Source organism: Acanthopagrus latus, chromosome 3, assembly GCF_904848185.1.
Source record: "Acanthopagrus latus isolate v.2019 chromosome 3, fAcaLat1.1, whole genome shotgun sequence".
Classification (NCBI taxonomy): domain Eukaryota; kingdom Metazoa; phylum Chordata; class Actinopteri; order Spariformes; family Sparidae; genus Acanthopagrus; species Acanthopagrus latus.
In genome coordinates, this window is record NC_051041.1 from 9,694,736 (window position 1) to 9,708,703 (window position 13,968).

The following is a 13,968-nucleotide window of genomic DNA, read 5'->3' on the forward strand; positions in this document are numbered from 1 at the left end:
TGGTGAACAGTCTACAGACTGAACTTGATAATATTCAACCACTGGACAGTTTAAACCTTTGGTGGGTCCATGTTGTCTGTGTGCAGATGTTTTACATGATTATTTTGATTTTCAGTTTGTGTTCCGCTGTAGGTCTGTGTTGCTGTCATTTTTGGCCAGGCCTCCTTTCACTTTCTCTGTGAAATTTTAGATTTTAAATCGCATTAAAAACATTGAAGTAGTAACTGGAAGCCTTTGGTACACAACAAGTCTAAATCGTCTCTTGTGGGATGTTTCCACTCTGCTGCAGTCATCCCATTCACTCTGTATCAGATGGGATACCAAAAACTATATAAACTTAAAACCCATTAAAGAAGAAGGTCATGGTATTGTTGCACATTTGAGGAGAAATGCAGGAATAATTTGAGATGAGGTGCTTTTAAAGGATGATCTGTGCTGATTAGAAACTTTGCATCACAGCATATTTTGGTATTTTGGTTTGCCCTTTTTGGTCGTTACAGATATTATAGATGAAGTTGAACATTTTAATTTGTAATTCCTTTTTTCATTGAAGTAGCTGTCAAGAATCAGCTTCCACACACACTGCTAACCCATATTTGCACACTTGACTGTAAACGATGCAGTGTGCGATAATGTTGTTCAATATTGTGATGCTGACATGACTTGTGATAAAAAATCTGAGTGAAAATTCTGAAATGTCCATTTTAGTTATTCACTACTTCCTCTGTGGTCAGCTGAAGGCTAACTGTAACGTCGCCGGATTTTTCTCTTGTACTCAGCGGAAAACAAGCACAACAAACACCCACAGCTCTTTCAAATAATGTAGTCCTCTTTATTTCAGTTTTTGACAAAATACCCAGAAAATTCAAAGCTCCTACCTTTACAAAAATACGTTCTCTACAAATGTCCTCTGTAGTCTGTCTGGCCTAAACAAAACACAGTGTAGTGTAGAATATCCAGCAGCAGCCTCCTTAACAATAAACCCCAAACATCCTTTACATAACGTTCCACCCATACCACACAAACATATAAATTAATCACAAGGTCTTAAATTAGCATTAGACAAATATACATGATTGTAGATCATCCACGACAAAGAGGCAGATCAAATTACAAACATAGCTGTTTTTCAAGTGCCGGCGACAAAAAAGCCTGAATACAACATGTCGTACACAGATAAAAAAATGGGTTTTGGTCCACATGGAAAGATACAGTCCACACCAGACTGATAGAAAACAGCAGAGCGCTCAGCACGAGAAAAAGGCAACTCAGTTTCTTCAAGCCAAAGTTTCCTCGACGGCATCTATCTTCTCAAGCCAAAGTGCAATTGAGCATATGAAGAAGCACCTGTTGAGAAAATAAACAATTACGTCAAATTAAAAATGGTTTCATAACATTGAATAATATAAACACAACAACTGGAAAAGAAATAGAATACTGATCAGGAAGAAAACAACATCCTGATTAAGGTTTTTATAATTTTACAAGCATCATTTTTCAAATTGCAGGGTAATAATGTGATTTGTATTCTATACTTAAGTTTTATTTTCCATGGCATGTTATTGAAGAACAGTCAGCATTTATGGAGTGAGTTTTCTGGTGGCTTCAAACACAGTTTTGATGACATGAACCACTTGACTGTTTGAACGTCGTATGATCGCAGTGGCAACAGTATCTAAGTGCTGTATATTCAAAACGGCCTGTTGCACAGTTCATAGCTGAAAGTGATATTCATGTATACTAATAAAAGCTAATTGTGGATTGGAGCGAAAACAATAAGTCAACTATTTAGAAAACTTGCCAAATTTCAAGAGAAAATGGAAGAAAATTATGTTTTCAGCTTCTCAGATATGGAGGTGTCAGAACAAGACATTTGAACACATCACCTTTGGTTTTGAGAAACTGGGACGAACATTTAATACTATTTCCTGATATTTTATAGACCAAACAATGAATTGAGAAAGATCATTTTCTCAATTAATAATAATAATAATAATAATAATAATAATAATAATAATTAGTTGCAGACCAATTGTGGACAACGGTGAAACACCTCTGGGAACAAAATAAATGTTTAAAAGTGTTTTCTCTTAATTGTATTTGTCAGAGGCTTTCAAAAAGTCACACTTGATGTAAGATGGCAATATTGCATCAACTCCCTGTTTATACAAAACATTCATATACTGATTTGTGTCTACTTACTGCCAGAAAAATCTACTGTAAAGGCTTGTATATCGTACTCTACATCAGGCACACAGCACCATTACCTGATGTCACACTCCCAAGCCTCCTCTGCAGCGCCTCCAGTCTGGAGATGTAGTCAGTGAGCGCTCGGTCGGGGTCGTAGTTCTGCAGGTGGGAGCAGGTGAGAGCTCCGTGGTCTCCAGCTATGTGAAACCTGCACAACACCGACACAACAGATATCCAGCTGTGAGTCACACAACTGACACCACCGATTTCCTTTCATTTTAAGAGCTGGGTTAAAAAACAGAGAAATACTTTTTCATAGTAACTATGATGATTTTTGGTCGCAGCCCTATTTTTGTGTTGCACCTGTGTTGTGAGGAGGAGACAGCCGATCTGGGCGATTCATGTCCACTCCGCCCCCTGCTGCTGGACACTCCTCCTCCTCCTCCTCCTCCTCCTCCTCTTTCTCTGTACATCTCCACACTGCCTGGGTGAAGATAAGGTGAGTCTCTTGCTTCTGTGCCTGTGAAGGATGTTTTTTTGAAGGATGTTATTTACCATAACGTCTAAATGTAGAAGCCAAAAAACCCCAACAATATCTAGTTTTGGTTACCTAAAGTCTGTCCTGCTCCGTTCTTGTGGACGCTGGGGGAGGTTGTGGAGCTCATCCCCGTCGCCTTGTGCCATCTTTTGACTAAGAAGCGCATTCTGAACAGAGGATATGTAGGTTTTAGTTTTGTCAAATAACAGTTTCTATGGACATGAACATTGGCAGGAGGTAAGCATCGTTTACCTGGAGAGGGCAATAGAGACTCGGACGGCGGAGCGGAAGCGCATAAGCCCCCGTCGGCGCTGGCTGAGGGACTCCAGGCTGGATGGCGATGGCCGGCCACCCATTCTGGAGAGGAGCATCAGCGTGGCCTCCTCACACTCCTGGAAGCCTCCCAGCAGTAACAGCAGATACTTCTTCTGGTAGATCAGTGCTTTGCGGAAGCTTTCTGACCTCAAGTATTTCCCATATATTCTCTGGAGGCAGGAGAGTAAAGTGATGAGCTTTTCTGAACAGTAGCTGTTGTTGAAGTGAATTAAAGTGACTTATTTGCTGTTTTAAGCTGACCTTCAGTGCAGCATTGTCAGCCTCAGGTCCAGTTATCTCCCGCAGGGTGTCGGTCCTGATCTCCCCCCTGAGTCGGGCCACCTGAGCCTGGGCCAGATGTAAAGCTTTCTCCAGGCGGATCTTCTCTCTTGTCCAGGCCTCCCTCTCCTGGGAAAGCAGCATGCCTGACGAATCCGCCTTTGACGCTCCTCTCCTGCTGAACTGCAGGAGGATATAAAACAACGGAATTCAGTCAACAGCATGTTTAGTATCTTATCTTATAGTTTCGCTGCACAGTAAGACAGTAAGACTGACTGATTTCCCATCATGTACTCACACTGTCGCCTGACCCCAGACCAGCCTGCCGGTAGCGCCGCAGCTCGTCCTCCAGGCGGAGCGTGTGGTTCCTCAGATCGTTCTTCTCCTCGGTCAGACGGCTGACAAAACCAGTCAGCTCGGCGTTCTGCCTCAACAGCCGCTCCGTCAGGGTGTTGGAGGAGCTGGAGGAGCCTCCTGCCAGCAGGGAAACACTCTGTGGAGAAAACACACAGTCAACAGCAGTCACGACCATGTGTGTGGTTCATATTAGGAGCTCAACAGATTACAGACGTTTGGATGAAAATACACAAACAGATGATTTGAGCTCATCGGCAAGGTTCTCAATGAATTTGATTCCTGTTATCCAAAATCTAGTAATATTTAAAGAAGTTAAACATGACAGTTTCTGACCTCGGGGACAGAGGGTAGACCTGGCGACTGCTGCAGCATAGTGATGACCTCATCAACATTGGACTGTACCCAGGATAACTCTTCGCTGTCAACCTCTGCTGTCAGCCTGTACACAACAAATGACAGTCAGTAGAATCCTGCATATCAGGATACACTTATGCATTCTGAAGTCATGTGTGACACTGTGTGTGTGTGTAATTACCTGCCAGTAGTCTTGCTCGCCATACTGCGGACCTTGGAGGAAACAAGGTGGAGTTTGCCGAGGATCTTGTCGACTGTGCGCCAAGGGCCGTGGTGTGGTCCACCTGTGCGGCCCGTTGGAGAGACCTCCAGGTGGGTAGACGTGCTGGAGCTCTTCTGCTGGAACACCCAGTCTTTGGTGCGGTCAGTGGACTCGTTCTGCCAGACAGCCTGCTGTTGGTACAACAACACAGCTTTAATACTATACTGTCAAAATAAAAGCATGGTTTCTCAAGCATGTGTGACGGTAGTTGATACTCACATTGTCGCCGTCAGCCTGCAGAGGTCTGCTCTCCTCCCTCCCTCCTCTCTGCTCTCTAAACTGGTTCAACCTCTCCTCTAGTCTCTCCTTCTCTTCCTCTAAGCTCTTCCTCCTCTCCATCTCTCGCTCCAGCTCCTCCTGGGCCTCAGACATTCGTGCTTCCAGCCTCTCCAGCTGGGCCCGAGCTTCCAGCAGCGCCTCCTCGTCCCGCCTCGACCTCTGACTCCCCAAAGTCAGCTCCTCTTCTTTTCGTACCACCTCGAGCTTCTGGGCCTCCACCTGACTGAGGAGATGCACCACCTAAAAAGGAAAATGAAGCCAAATATAGACTGTTACTGACTGACAGCATTTCCCTGAAGGTCACTCTGTTGCAGCCTAGAACAAAAGCCCATACCTGTGCATGTTTGTCATCCAGCTCCCTCTGCAGCCTCTCCAGCAGACTCCCTTCCTCCTCTTGACTCCTCCCATCATTCTGGACCTCATTGGAGGGGCCGCCGTCTGAGGAGACAGCCGTCCGCAGCTCCCTCTCCCTTCCCAGCGCAGTGCTCATCTCTAGGGCCTTGGCTCGCTCTGTCTCCAGCTGGACCTGGAGCTCCTGGAGGCTTCTCTGGAGGCTCAGGTGCTCCTGCTCGACATGCTGGGAAAGCTTAGAGGAGGCCTGGCGCTCCTGGTCCAGGGTCTGGGTCAGCTGGGCCACACGGCTCTTATGTTCCTCCAGACTGAGGTGCAGGTCCTTGGAGGAAGGTGGGAATACACTCGTTTTCAGAATGACTTAAACAGCATAATGTAAGAAGGGGAAAGTTGAGATGTTAAGAGTGAGTCCAGGAGGAGTCACCAGTCTGAAGGCTCTTACCTCTAGTTCTTCTCGTTTACTTTCCTCGTTTCTCCCTGTTCGACACTTCTCCTTCTCCACGGCCCACTGAAGGTCTCTGCTTCTCTTTCTCTCCTCCGTCAGCTGGTCGTTCAGTGTGTCCACTGCAGCAGCTTTCTGCGATACCTCCACCCTGTTGAGACAGAAAATGTTCAGGCTTCCCGAGAGTACCTTTTAAGCATTTTAAAGATGCATTCACCTTACATCTGTGGCTAAATTACATATTTATATAGATATACTCAAAATTATAATTTTGCCTCACATTAAATCAGATGTTGTGCTGTAAACAGCCTAAATTACGTTTAGTTATTGTATTTTACAGTACTGCAGTTATAGTTTCAAGCATTTTTATCCCAAATACAAGCACTTTTCAAACCTTCAAAACACAAAAAAAGTTTTGAAGGATTTCCAGCACTTGTATGAACGAAGCCAAAGTGATTTTACTTTGTGTCCTGTTTCGTTCTGCTTGGCCTTCTTACATAAACTAAACTACACTACATTCAGGGCTCCTAGCTTCTACTACACTACTGTTTCCCAACAGATCTCAATTCAGGGGATAATCTGTGGGCTTAATGATGTAGTTAATCAATTTTGACCTTTTTTTCATCTCCTCCTATTTTGTATCGATTGAATAGTTCTAACTGTAAACAAAGGGGAAAAAGTGTTTCTGTGGAACCTAGAGAAGCCCACAGTATTCCTAACATTAGGCAAAGCATTTAAAACTTTCTTTGAACACTGAAATACCTGTTGTAGAATATACTTTTCTTATACATTTCATTTTAAATCTAGTCATTACTTAAATGCATCTGCGTGTGCTGGAGACATGTCTAACCTGAGTGTGTCCAGCTCTTTGAGGTGTTTGTGTTGAGCCTTGAGCGTCGTCTCCAGCTCCAGTTTAGTCTGGGACAGTTCAACCTTCAGCTCCTCCACCAGCAGTCTGTCAGCCTCTGCTGCTCCATCAGTTCCTCCTCCTTCCCTCTGCTCCTTCATGCTACATTCAGCACCCAATAAAACAGCAGGCTGACAACCTAAGAGACAGCATAATGATAATAATAATGAACATTAGCAGGAAAATACAAAATGTTGGAGAAGATCACCAGCAGGGAGAGAGCAAGTTTCAAGGGATTTTTTAAAAAAAAATCTGGTTCACCTTGATGAATCTGCTCCAGTTGACCTCGAAGCTGATGAATCTCAGAGATGAGACTGGTCCTGTCTGCGGTGCAGAGCGAACCCATCGCCTCTCTGTGCTGAGCGTCCTGCATCAGGAACACAAACACAACATCTATTTTAAAATGCTGGATAAAAAAAATCTTTACTTTCTCAAAATTAATAGAAGAGGAAACTGTCCGGTTTGACTGTGCTGTGGCATCTGTTTGTGCCTGTGCTGGATTGTAACACTAATAATAAATAATGCTAATATTTTCAGAATAAACCATGTATATTGGCAACTATACATGTAAAATATAATTTGTTATCTCTGACCTGTTCAGACAGTCTGCGCTCCAGCTGATTGAGGTGGATGACGGCATCACTGGTGTCCAGCAGCTCCAAATGGCTGTAGAGGGCGCTCTTCAGCACACTACGCTCCCTCATGAACACCTGACGCACCGCATCAAGCATCTCCGCACGCCAGTCCGTCTGCAGCGAATCATAGACACAGATTAGGACACAAGCACACTTACAGGTAAAGACCTCTCCATTGGACCAACGTGTTTTGTGGAATCTTCTCTTCCCTCTACCTGTGTTTCTCTGTGTGTCTGCATCTGGGTGATGAGGCCTTTGAGAGACTCCACAGTTGCCAGCAGGGCGTCTCTTTCCTTCACCCATCCTGGGATGTTGAACTGGCTGCTTGGGTCGCCCTCAGGGATGGGCAGCTCGGACAGAGAGAGCACCTGCATGCCCTCCTGGTGCACCTCACGCAGCAACGTCTGAACACGCAAACAGCACATAGAAAGGTTACGGTCATCTCACTCAGCTAAAACAGCCGTTAACTTAAAAATAGTGTGTCTTAATGTTTAAATACAGCCCTTGAGACCAGGAAAATACTGTGTTGTTGTTCATTTCAGCTTTTCTTTATTACAAATAGTTCTGTATGATCCAACACTGTTGAGTTGTAGGACAATGTTTATAATAGGTGGAGGTTGTACCTTGATGCGGTCAGGCAGTGGATCATCAGTCTCTCTCCTGGCGCCCTCTGGAGTCGTCCTGAACTCCTGTTGCAAGCTAGGGAGGTCAAATCCAGTCCGCTGGCTGTAGTCTGAGCTGCTGTCTGCAACAAGAGGACAAATACAAATGTATTGAGATGTGCCTCAAGGAAAGGACTGACTTTTTAAACTTTGTCATGATACATAACTGACATGCCCGTCTTCATGTAGGTCTCAGTCACTATAACAATTATTACCATTTGGAATGGAAATGTGTTAAATTACACAAGCTGGCATCAAAAACTAGTTCAAGCTTTGTAAAGAGTTATTATGTGTCGCGCAAAACACAAAAATCTGACCTCTGTTGTATAAAGCAATGGCAGAAACACACTTATAAATAAGAATTGCTGAGCTGACTCCTCTCTCAAGACTGCTGTTTATTGCATTTGGGTTATTTCTATGAAGTGTTTATTCAAGCAAAACCCAAAAACACATGAGAAAACAACACCGTACTGTGTGGTTGTGCCGTATCTTACCACTTGTGTAGCCATCTTTGAACTGTGATGTCGGACGGTCTTGTCGTGATGAAGGAGCCTAGGAAAGATTAAACATGATTTACTGTATCAATCAGTAGGAAAACTCTTTAGAACGCTGAGCTACTGTTCATTTCATTAATATGCTGGGAGCTAAAACAATTGATTAGTCATGTTTAATTACAACAAATTGGTATCTCCTACTTTTAGCTTCACAAATGTTTGAATTTTATACTCTCCTCAGTTGTCTATCGTTGTTCATCGAATATCTTTGTTCTTTTGTTTTCTTGTTTTTGTAAATATGACACTTCCAAGATTAAATATAACTCACAGCAGAAGATCGAGAGTAATGCTTTGTAACGTCGCTCAAAACAAAACTGACTCACTGGATGAATCACAAACGTAGGATGTAACTACAGTCATGGCATTTACAATAAAACGTCTTCCTTCTACTTTCAACCTTAAAGTAATGCAGAACAAACATTCAGTATTCTCAAAGTGGAATTGGACATTTTTGCACACTAACTGCTAAAACAGAACACTAAGACAGTTAGTATGTCGGCTGGATTTGGGATGCAGTTATTGTTTCCTGGCCTCACCTCTGTAGAGCGCAGCTTGTCAATGACAGCCTTGAGAGCCTTACACTCGTCCTCCAGAGCCTGCGTGTCCCTGCGAAGGCTCTCGCTCTCCGAAATATGCCGAGCCTCCATGTCCAGGATCTCCGCTGCATGGAGCTCCTGCATCTGTACAATCTTGTCCTGGAACTCCCCGATCACCTCCTCCACCTCGTCCTTCGTAGGAGACTTGCTCTCTGGGGCGAGGTCAGACATTTGGAGGGGTTCGGTCTGGGTGAACGAGTGCGTCACAGGCGTGTGTTCCTGCTGCTCGGAGCTGCTGTTCAGTCGAGAACTGTGAGATTTGTTGGAGGACTGGCTAGAAGGAGCAGAGTTTTTCCTAGAGAGAGATGTTTTATCTTTGGCACTGCTTCCCTTGCCAGGCGGCTGTTTCCCTCCTTTCCTTTTAGGCTGGGTGGAGGAGGAGGAAGTGGAGGAGAGAAGCTGAGGAGACGGAGAGGGAGACGGGGAGGGAGACGGAGAGGGAGGACTAGAATCAGCGGTCTTCATCAAGGCTGTTTGAACCTCTTGGAGCTCCTCTTTGAGCTTAGAAATGGAGAGCTCACGGACACGAAGCTCCTCCTGCAGCTTCTCATTGTGCTGTCTGTAACTGTTGAGTTCTTCTTTGGTGGTGTCCACATTCTGTCTCACCTCCTGGAGCTCCCCTTTGAGTTCAGAAATGGAGACTTCACGGACTTGGAGGTCCTCCCGAAGTTTCTCATTATGCTGCCTGAAGCTGTCAAGTTCTTCTTTGGTGGAAGCCGCTTCGCTCCTGACCTCCTGGAGAAGATCTGCCATGTTGGCTCTCTCTTCTTCCGTTTTAACCTTGAGGATGAATGAGCAGGTGGTCAAATACTGTATGTACAGATGGGTATCATAAAAGAATGACATTTCATAAAAACTTGGGTGTTTGCCCATTTTTTCCCACTGTAAACCTCAAATACTGCCAAAGTGGCGAGCTGGACTTCTTAGAAACTGTCTTCTGTGTCTATAAGTTAAAATGCTGCATGCATTCCACTGCATCAGACTAATACATCCCAACATCCCAAGCAACATGTTGCCTTTGCTTTGCAGGCATTTTCTTTTCAAAATAAAAGCCTGATGTAAGGTGTTCATTATTCCATATTGAAGACAAATATTGTGATATACAATAATATCTAATTTCAGCCCAAGCCAAATTGGAATACAATAACAGTGATAACACAGTACATAAGATTTAAATGCAAGCAAAAATGACTTACCTCGAAAAGTTCTGCTTTAAGGTGAGCAATGGTCATCTCCCGCTCCTTTAAAAACACCATCGCATGTGTAAAAAATGTGTAAATTTTCATTTTTTTTTTTACTTTCTGGCAAAGAGTTAGATGACAGGGTTATACCTTACTTTTAATTTTACAATAACTTGGATTTAGCAGTTAGCAGTTGGACTGATTTAAATGTCTGTACCTGCAGCAGCTCTTGTAGCTTCTCCAAGCTCTCCCAGCAGCTGTTGAGCTCCTCTTTGGTGGCAGCTGCTTCATTCCGGACCTCCAATAATTCCCCTTGAAGCTCGGACACCTTCGTCTCCTCACTGCCTCCAGATGACACCTAAAGTGACGAAGTTGACATTTTAGACAAGAAAAAACGTATTGTATGGAAAATTTAAACTGTGTAGGATCAAACTCTGGTTCCTACGTTTTGAAGTTGGTCCTGTAGTTTCTGTATTGAAACCATTTTTTCCTAGAAAGAAGAGCATGTGTCGGTGTCACCAAACATTAGAAACACTTTCATTAGAAGTGTGTAACACCTGCTTCAAAGAAAGAAAGAAAGTAAGTAACACAGAGGCAGCCACATACTTGGAGCTCCTCCTGGAGTCTGCTGCAGCTCTCCTTGTAGCTGTCCAGCTGCTCTTTGGTGGCCGAGGCCTCGTCTCTGACCTCCTGCAACTCCTGAAGAACGTCCGACACAGCAGGCTGGTGGTCAGCAGAGGATACCTGATAAAAAAAAGTCACATAGGAGCAAACTTTTAGAACCTTATCAGCCCAGGGGCAACATTAGACAGCCTGAGACTCGGTCACCAGGGCTTCACTGGGATTTCAATGGTTAACTGTTAATAAGGCCAAAAAGAAAATTAAAAACCTAACTCATTTAGAACAATAGTACCGTAGGGAACACAGTGGCAAAGAAAAAGACATGGTAACACTCTATGATAATTATCATCAATTATTCTACATTTATAGTTAATCTAGCTTAATATTTATTTCACTGTATACAAACAATTAAATGCTTTATTAACCATGTTTATTCAGCAATTGTTTACCACCTTTTATCAAGGCATCAAATCATTATTATATATTCTGTTAAATAAAGCACTAATGAAACTGCAGAAGTCTCTTTGCACTCTTAACAAGAATAGTTTGATGTTTTTGTAAAATGAGAAGATCAATAGCATTTTCATGTCTCTGCAGTAAACATGACATTATAACCAGCTGCTGGTTAGCTTAGCTTGACATAAAGACAATACACAGATTCTGCCTGAAGGTAACAAAATCCATCTACCAGCACCTTTAAAGCTCACTGATCAAAATGCGTGATTGTTTGTGTAATCCATAATTAAATTCAAACAACATAAAAAATATCAAATCTTGTTCTTGACTACTCCTTCTCTTATTGGCCAGTCTCTTACCCCCACAGCTTGTGAGGTCTTCTGATGTGTCCTGGCCTTCATCTGACTGAGCAGATCCATGAGCACAGACAGCCTCCTCTCGTACTCCATCACCTCCTCCTCAGAACTGGACAGCAGCTGCTTCTGAAGCTCCTGGTCTTTCTGCATCCCGCTGAGTCCCACCTCCAGCTCCCGAAGCCTCTGGGTCAGGTGGACTACCTTCCCTGTGGGAGCTTGTCTCGCTTGACCGATCCCACTGAAGTCCATTTGGGGAATACCAAAGTCGCCAAAGTCGTACACGTGTGGCTCAGCAGGCCTTTGCTGCTCCTGCTGGTTTTCTTTGGACTGCTGTTGCTGGAAGGCCTCCAGTGTGGCCTGGCTTACTAGCACCGCAGCAACTTTTTCCGTCAGGTTTTTCTCCAGATCAGAGACCTTCTGTTGGAGACCCTCTGCATTGCTCTGCGTTTGCTCAAGAAGAAGGCGGCAGCGTCTTAACTCAGAGTCCTTTTCGTCAACCACATCTTCAAGCTCCCGGATGCGGAGGTCCAGCTCTTCTACTCTGGATGTTGCACTCTGCTCTAAAGCTTGCACCTGGGCTTGCATGACCACGAGACCTGCAGTTTTCTCTCTGAGAGCTTCTTCGAGTTCTGCCTCCGAGCCCTCCGTGTTTTCTGTCTGAGCTAAAGCTTCTGCGCTCTCTTTCAAGCGCAGATACGTCTCCAGCAGCTTGCTGTGCTCTGTTTTGAGCGTGTCGAGCTCTTTGGTAGCCTGGTCCATTCTCTGCTTCATTTCGTCAAATTCTTCTCGACTCTGCTCTTCCTTGGAGTCATCGTCCTCCTCTGTCAGCTGCTTCTGCTCGATGTTGCTCAGTTCTTGCTGAAGCTTGTCTATGACTGCGTTCAGCTGGTCAAGCTCCTCCTCATTGTTCCTCTTCAGGCGCTCTTGCTCGCTCCGTAGACACTCCACCTGGGACTCCAGGTCTTTAATCAGCTCATCCCTGTTGTCAATTTCCTATAAAGAAACATAAAGACAATATTAAACCGCGAACCTCATATTTGGGAAACTATCCTACTATTCGTATAAACATCTGAGTCCCTGTTGTGCTTAGAATTATTCTTTGGACTCAAGACATGTTTTTCTGTTTAATATGTTTGATAATCGTAAAAACATTTAGAGACTCAGAGGTTTAACGAGCCACCTCAAATGAGCAAATGATCACCTCACAAACGACGATGGTGCCGTGAAAGTACTTACCGAGATAAAATAAGCAAAAACAACCCAACAAAAAAACGAAAATATGGAGCCAACGAAAATAAAAGTGTGACTGAAACCAGAAAACACACACAGTGATACACTACCACGGAGCAATGCGTATTCGAAATAGAACATTGTTCTATTTCGTATACGCATATTGCGTTACCTTGTTATCAGAGGCTGTTTCCATGTGTTGGAGCTTAGTGATCTGTTCATTAAGAAGTGCTATTTCCCTGTCCTTCTTCTCCATCACCTTCAAGAGTCAGAGATTATAATGTAATGGCTATTAATAAACAAGTAACGCGGAAGTCCACTCAGAGTGAGCCATGTGGCGGACTGCTGAAAGTACACTGGTCGAGTCAAAGAAGCGAATGTGCCGGCAGTGGCAGAATGATGGCAAAAAAAACCTAAGCATGTGCAAACTAAAATTAGCAACAAAGAGAAAATATCCTCACAGAAAGAGCAGCGGCAGTGTTTTAGCAGAAACATAAATGTCATATGGAAATAATAGTGATATGAGTATTACATAAACACTTTTTGCAACTGATGGAAGCAGTTCTTGGTTTTATGACTACGCCTTTTGTTGTATTTTAGCAGTCAAAGAACAAACTTATCAGGCAAAGACACACATATCACATCAATTACCAATTTTAAAGTCATCAGCAACCAGCGATCTCTCTTATTCTCTTTAGCACAACAGTTTGTAAACAGAAAACGAAGATTTATCACACAATTACTGAGAATACTGAGAAATAAGTGTAAAAAAGTTAAACAAATGACATCAGCTTCTGTCTTCACAAAAAGCGATGGCATGGCAGTTTACCTGGAGCATGCTGTCCCTTGTGTCTAGGTATTCCTGCTGACTAGTGATCTCCTTCTTCTGGATCTCCAGCTGCATGTGGAGCTGCTGCACCTCCTCGCTCTTGTTCTCCAGCTCCTCTCTGAACTGCTCCAGCTGCTCTTCCAGGTTGCAGATCTGACGTGATGAGAAAACACGACAGGAACTTCAGAGGAAACACCACAACACTGTGTAGAATATGCACCTCACTGATACGACTGGGAATCTAACACCTCTGGCACTGCAAAAATATGTAACAAATGGTACTACAGTAGTACGACACTGATTCCAAGTAAGTTGGGATTTGTATCACCCTCTTTATGGATGTTTGCAGATATATGCTTATTCTGCATTTGATGCCAGCGACACATTTCAAACGAAACTAGGCTAAGGCCAGAAAATATCCATCCCTCCTCCATTTTCTCCTGAAAACACATATCTCATTGCCAGTCACGCACACTGGGCACGCGCATGCAGTTGTAATTAGGAAGCTGATCGTAAACTCTGGTCAGTTGCTTAGTTACTGAAAATACTATGAACGAGTGAAACATGACTAGTC

General features: G+C 43.8%; 1 protein-coding gene across 5 annotated transcripts in view; it reads right to left on the bottom strand.

Moving 5' to 3' along the window:
* Positions 1-809: 809 nt before the first annotated feature.
* Positions 810-13,968, bottom strand: part of akap9 (A kinase (PRKA) anchor protein 9) — a 63,474-nt gene continuing 50,315 nt past the window's right edge. For 3 of the 5 annotated variants that reach the window (XM_037092256.1, XM_037092255.1, XM_037092253.1), the window contains 26 exons: positions 13,395-13,547; positions 12,738-12,824; positions 11,339-12,328; positions 10,509-10,646; positions 10,348-10,392; positions 10,120-10,260; positions 9,918-9,962; positions 8,662-9,501; positions 8,066-8,123; positions 7,533-7,654; positions 7,125-7,313; positions 6,868-7,023; positions 6,536-6,641; positions 6,218-6,413; positions 5,368-5,518; positions 4,909-5,247; positions 4,515-4,814; positions 4,215-4,426; positions 4,013-4,118; positions 3,621-3,815; positions 3,305-3,505; positions 2,981-3,213; positions 2,801-2,895; positions 2,554-2,710; positions 2,268-2,398; positions 810-1,347 (listed from right to left, as the gene is read on the bottom strand). In XM_037092256.1, coding sequence (XP_036948151.1) covers positions 1,304-1,347; positions 2,268-2,398; positions 2,554-2,710; positions 2,801-2,895; positions 2,981-3,213; positions 3,305-3,505; positions 3,621-3,815; positions 4,013-4,118; positions 4,215-4,426; positions 4,515-4,814; positions 4,909-5,247; positions 5,368-5,518; positions 6,218-6,413; positions 6,536-6,641; positions 6,868-7,023; positions 7,125-7,313; positions 7,533-7,654; positions 8,066-8,123; positions 8,662-9,501; positions 9,918-9,962; positions 10,120-10,260; positions 10,348-10,392; positions 10,509-10,646; positions 11,339-12,328; positions 12,738-12,824; positions 13,395-13,547 — 5,430 coding nt within the window. In that variant the 3' untranslated portion in view covers positions 810-1,303. The remainder of the gene's footprint in view (positions 1,348-2,267; positions 2,399-2,553; positions 2,711-2,800; positions 2,896-2,980; positions 3,214-3,304; positions 3,506-3,620; positions 3,816-4,012; positions 4,119-4,214; positions 4,427-4,514; positions 4,815-4,908; positions 5,248-5,367; positions 5,519-6,217; positions 6,414-6,535; positions 6,642-6,867; positions 7,024-7,124; positions 7,314-7,532; positions 7,655-8,065; positions 8,124-8,661; positions 9,502-9,917; positions 9,963-10,119; positions 10,261-10,347; positions 10,393-10,508; positions 10,647-11,338; positions 12,329-12,737; positions 12,825-13,394; positions 13,548-13,968) is intronic. The other 2 variants (XM_037092254.1, XM_037092258.1) reach the window with 2 other exon arrangements.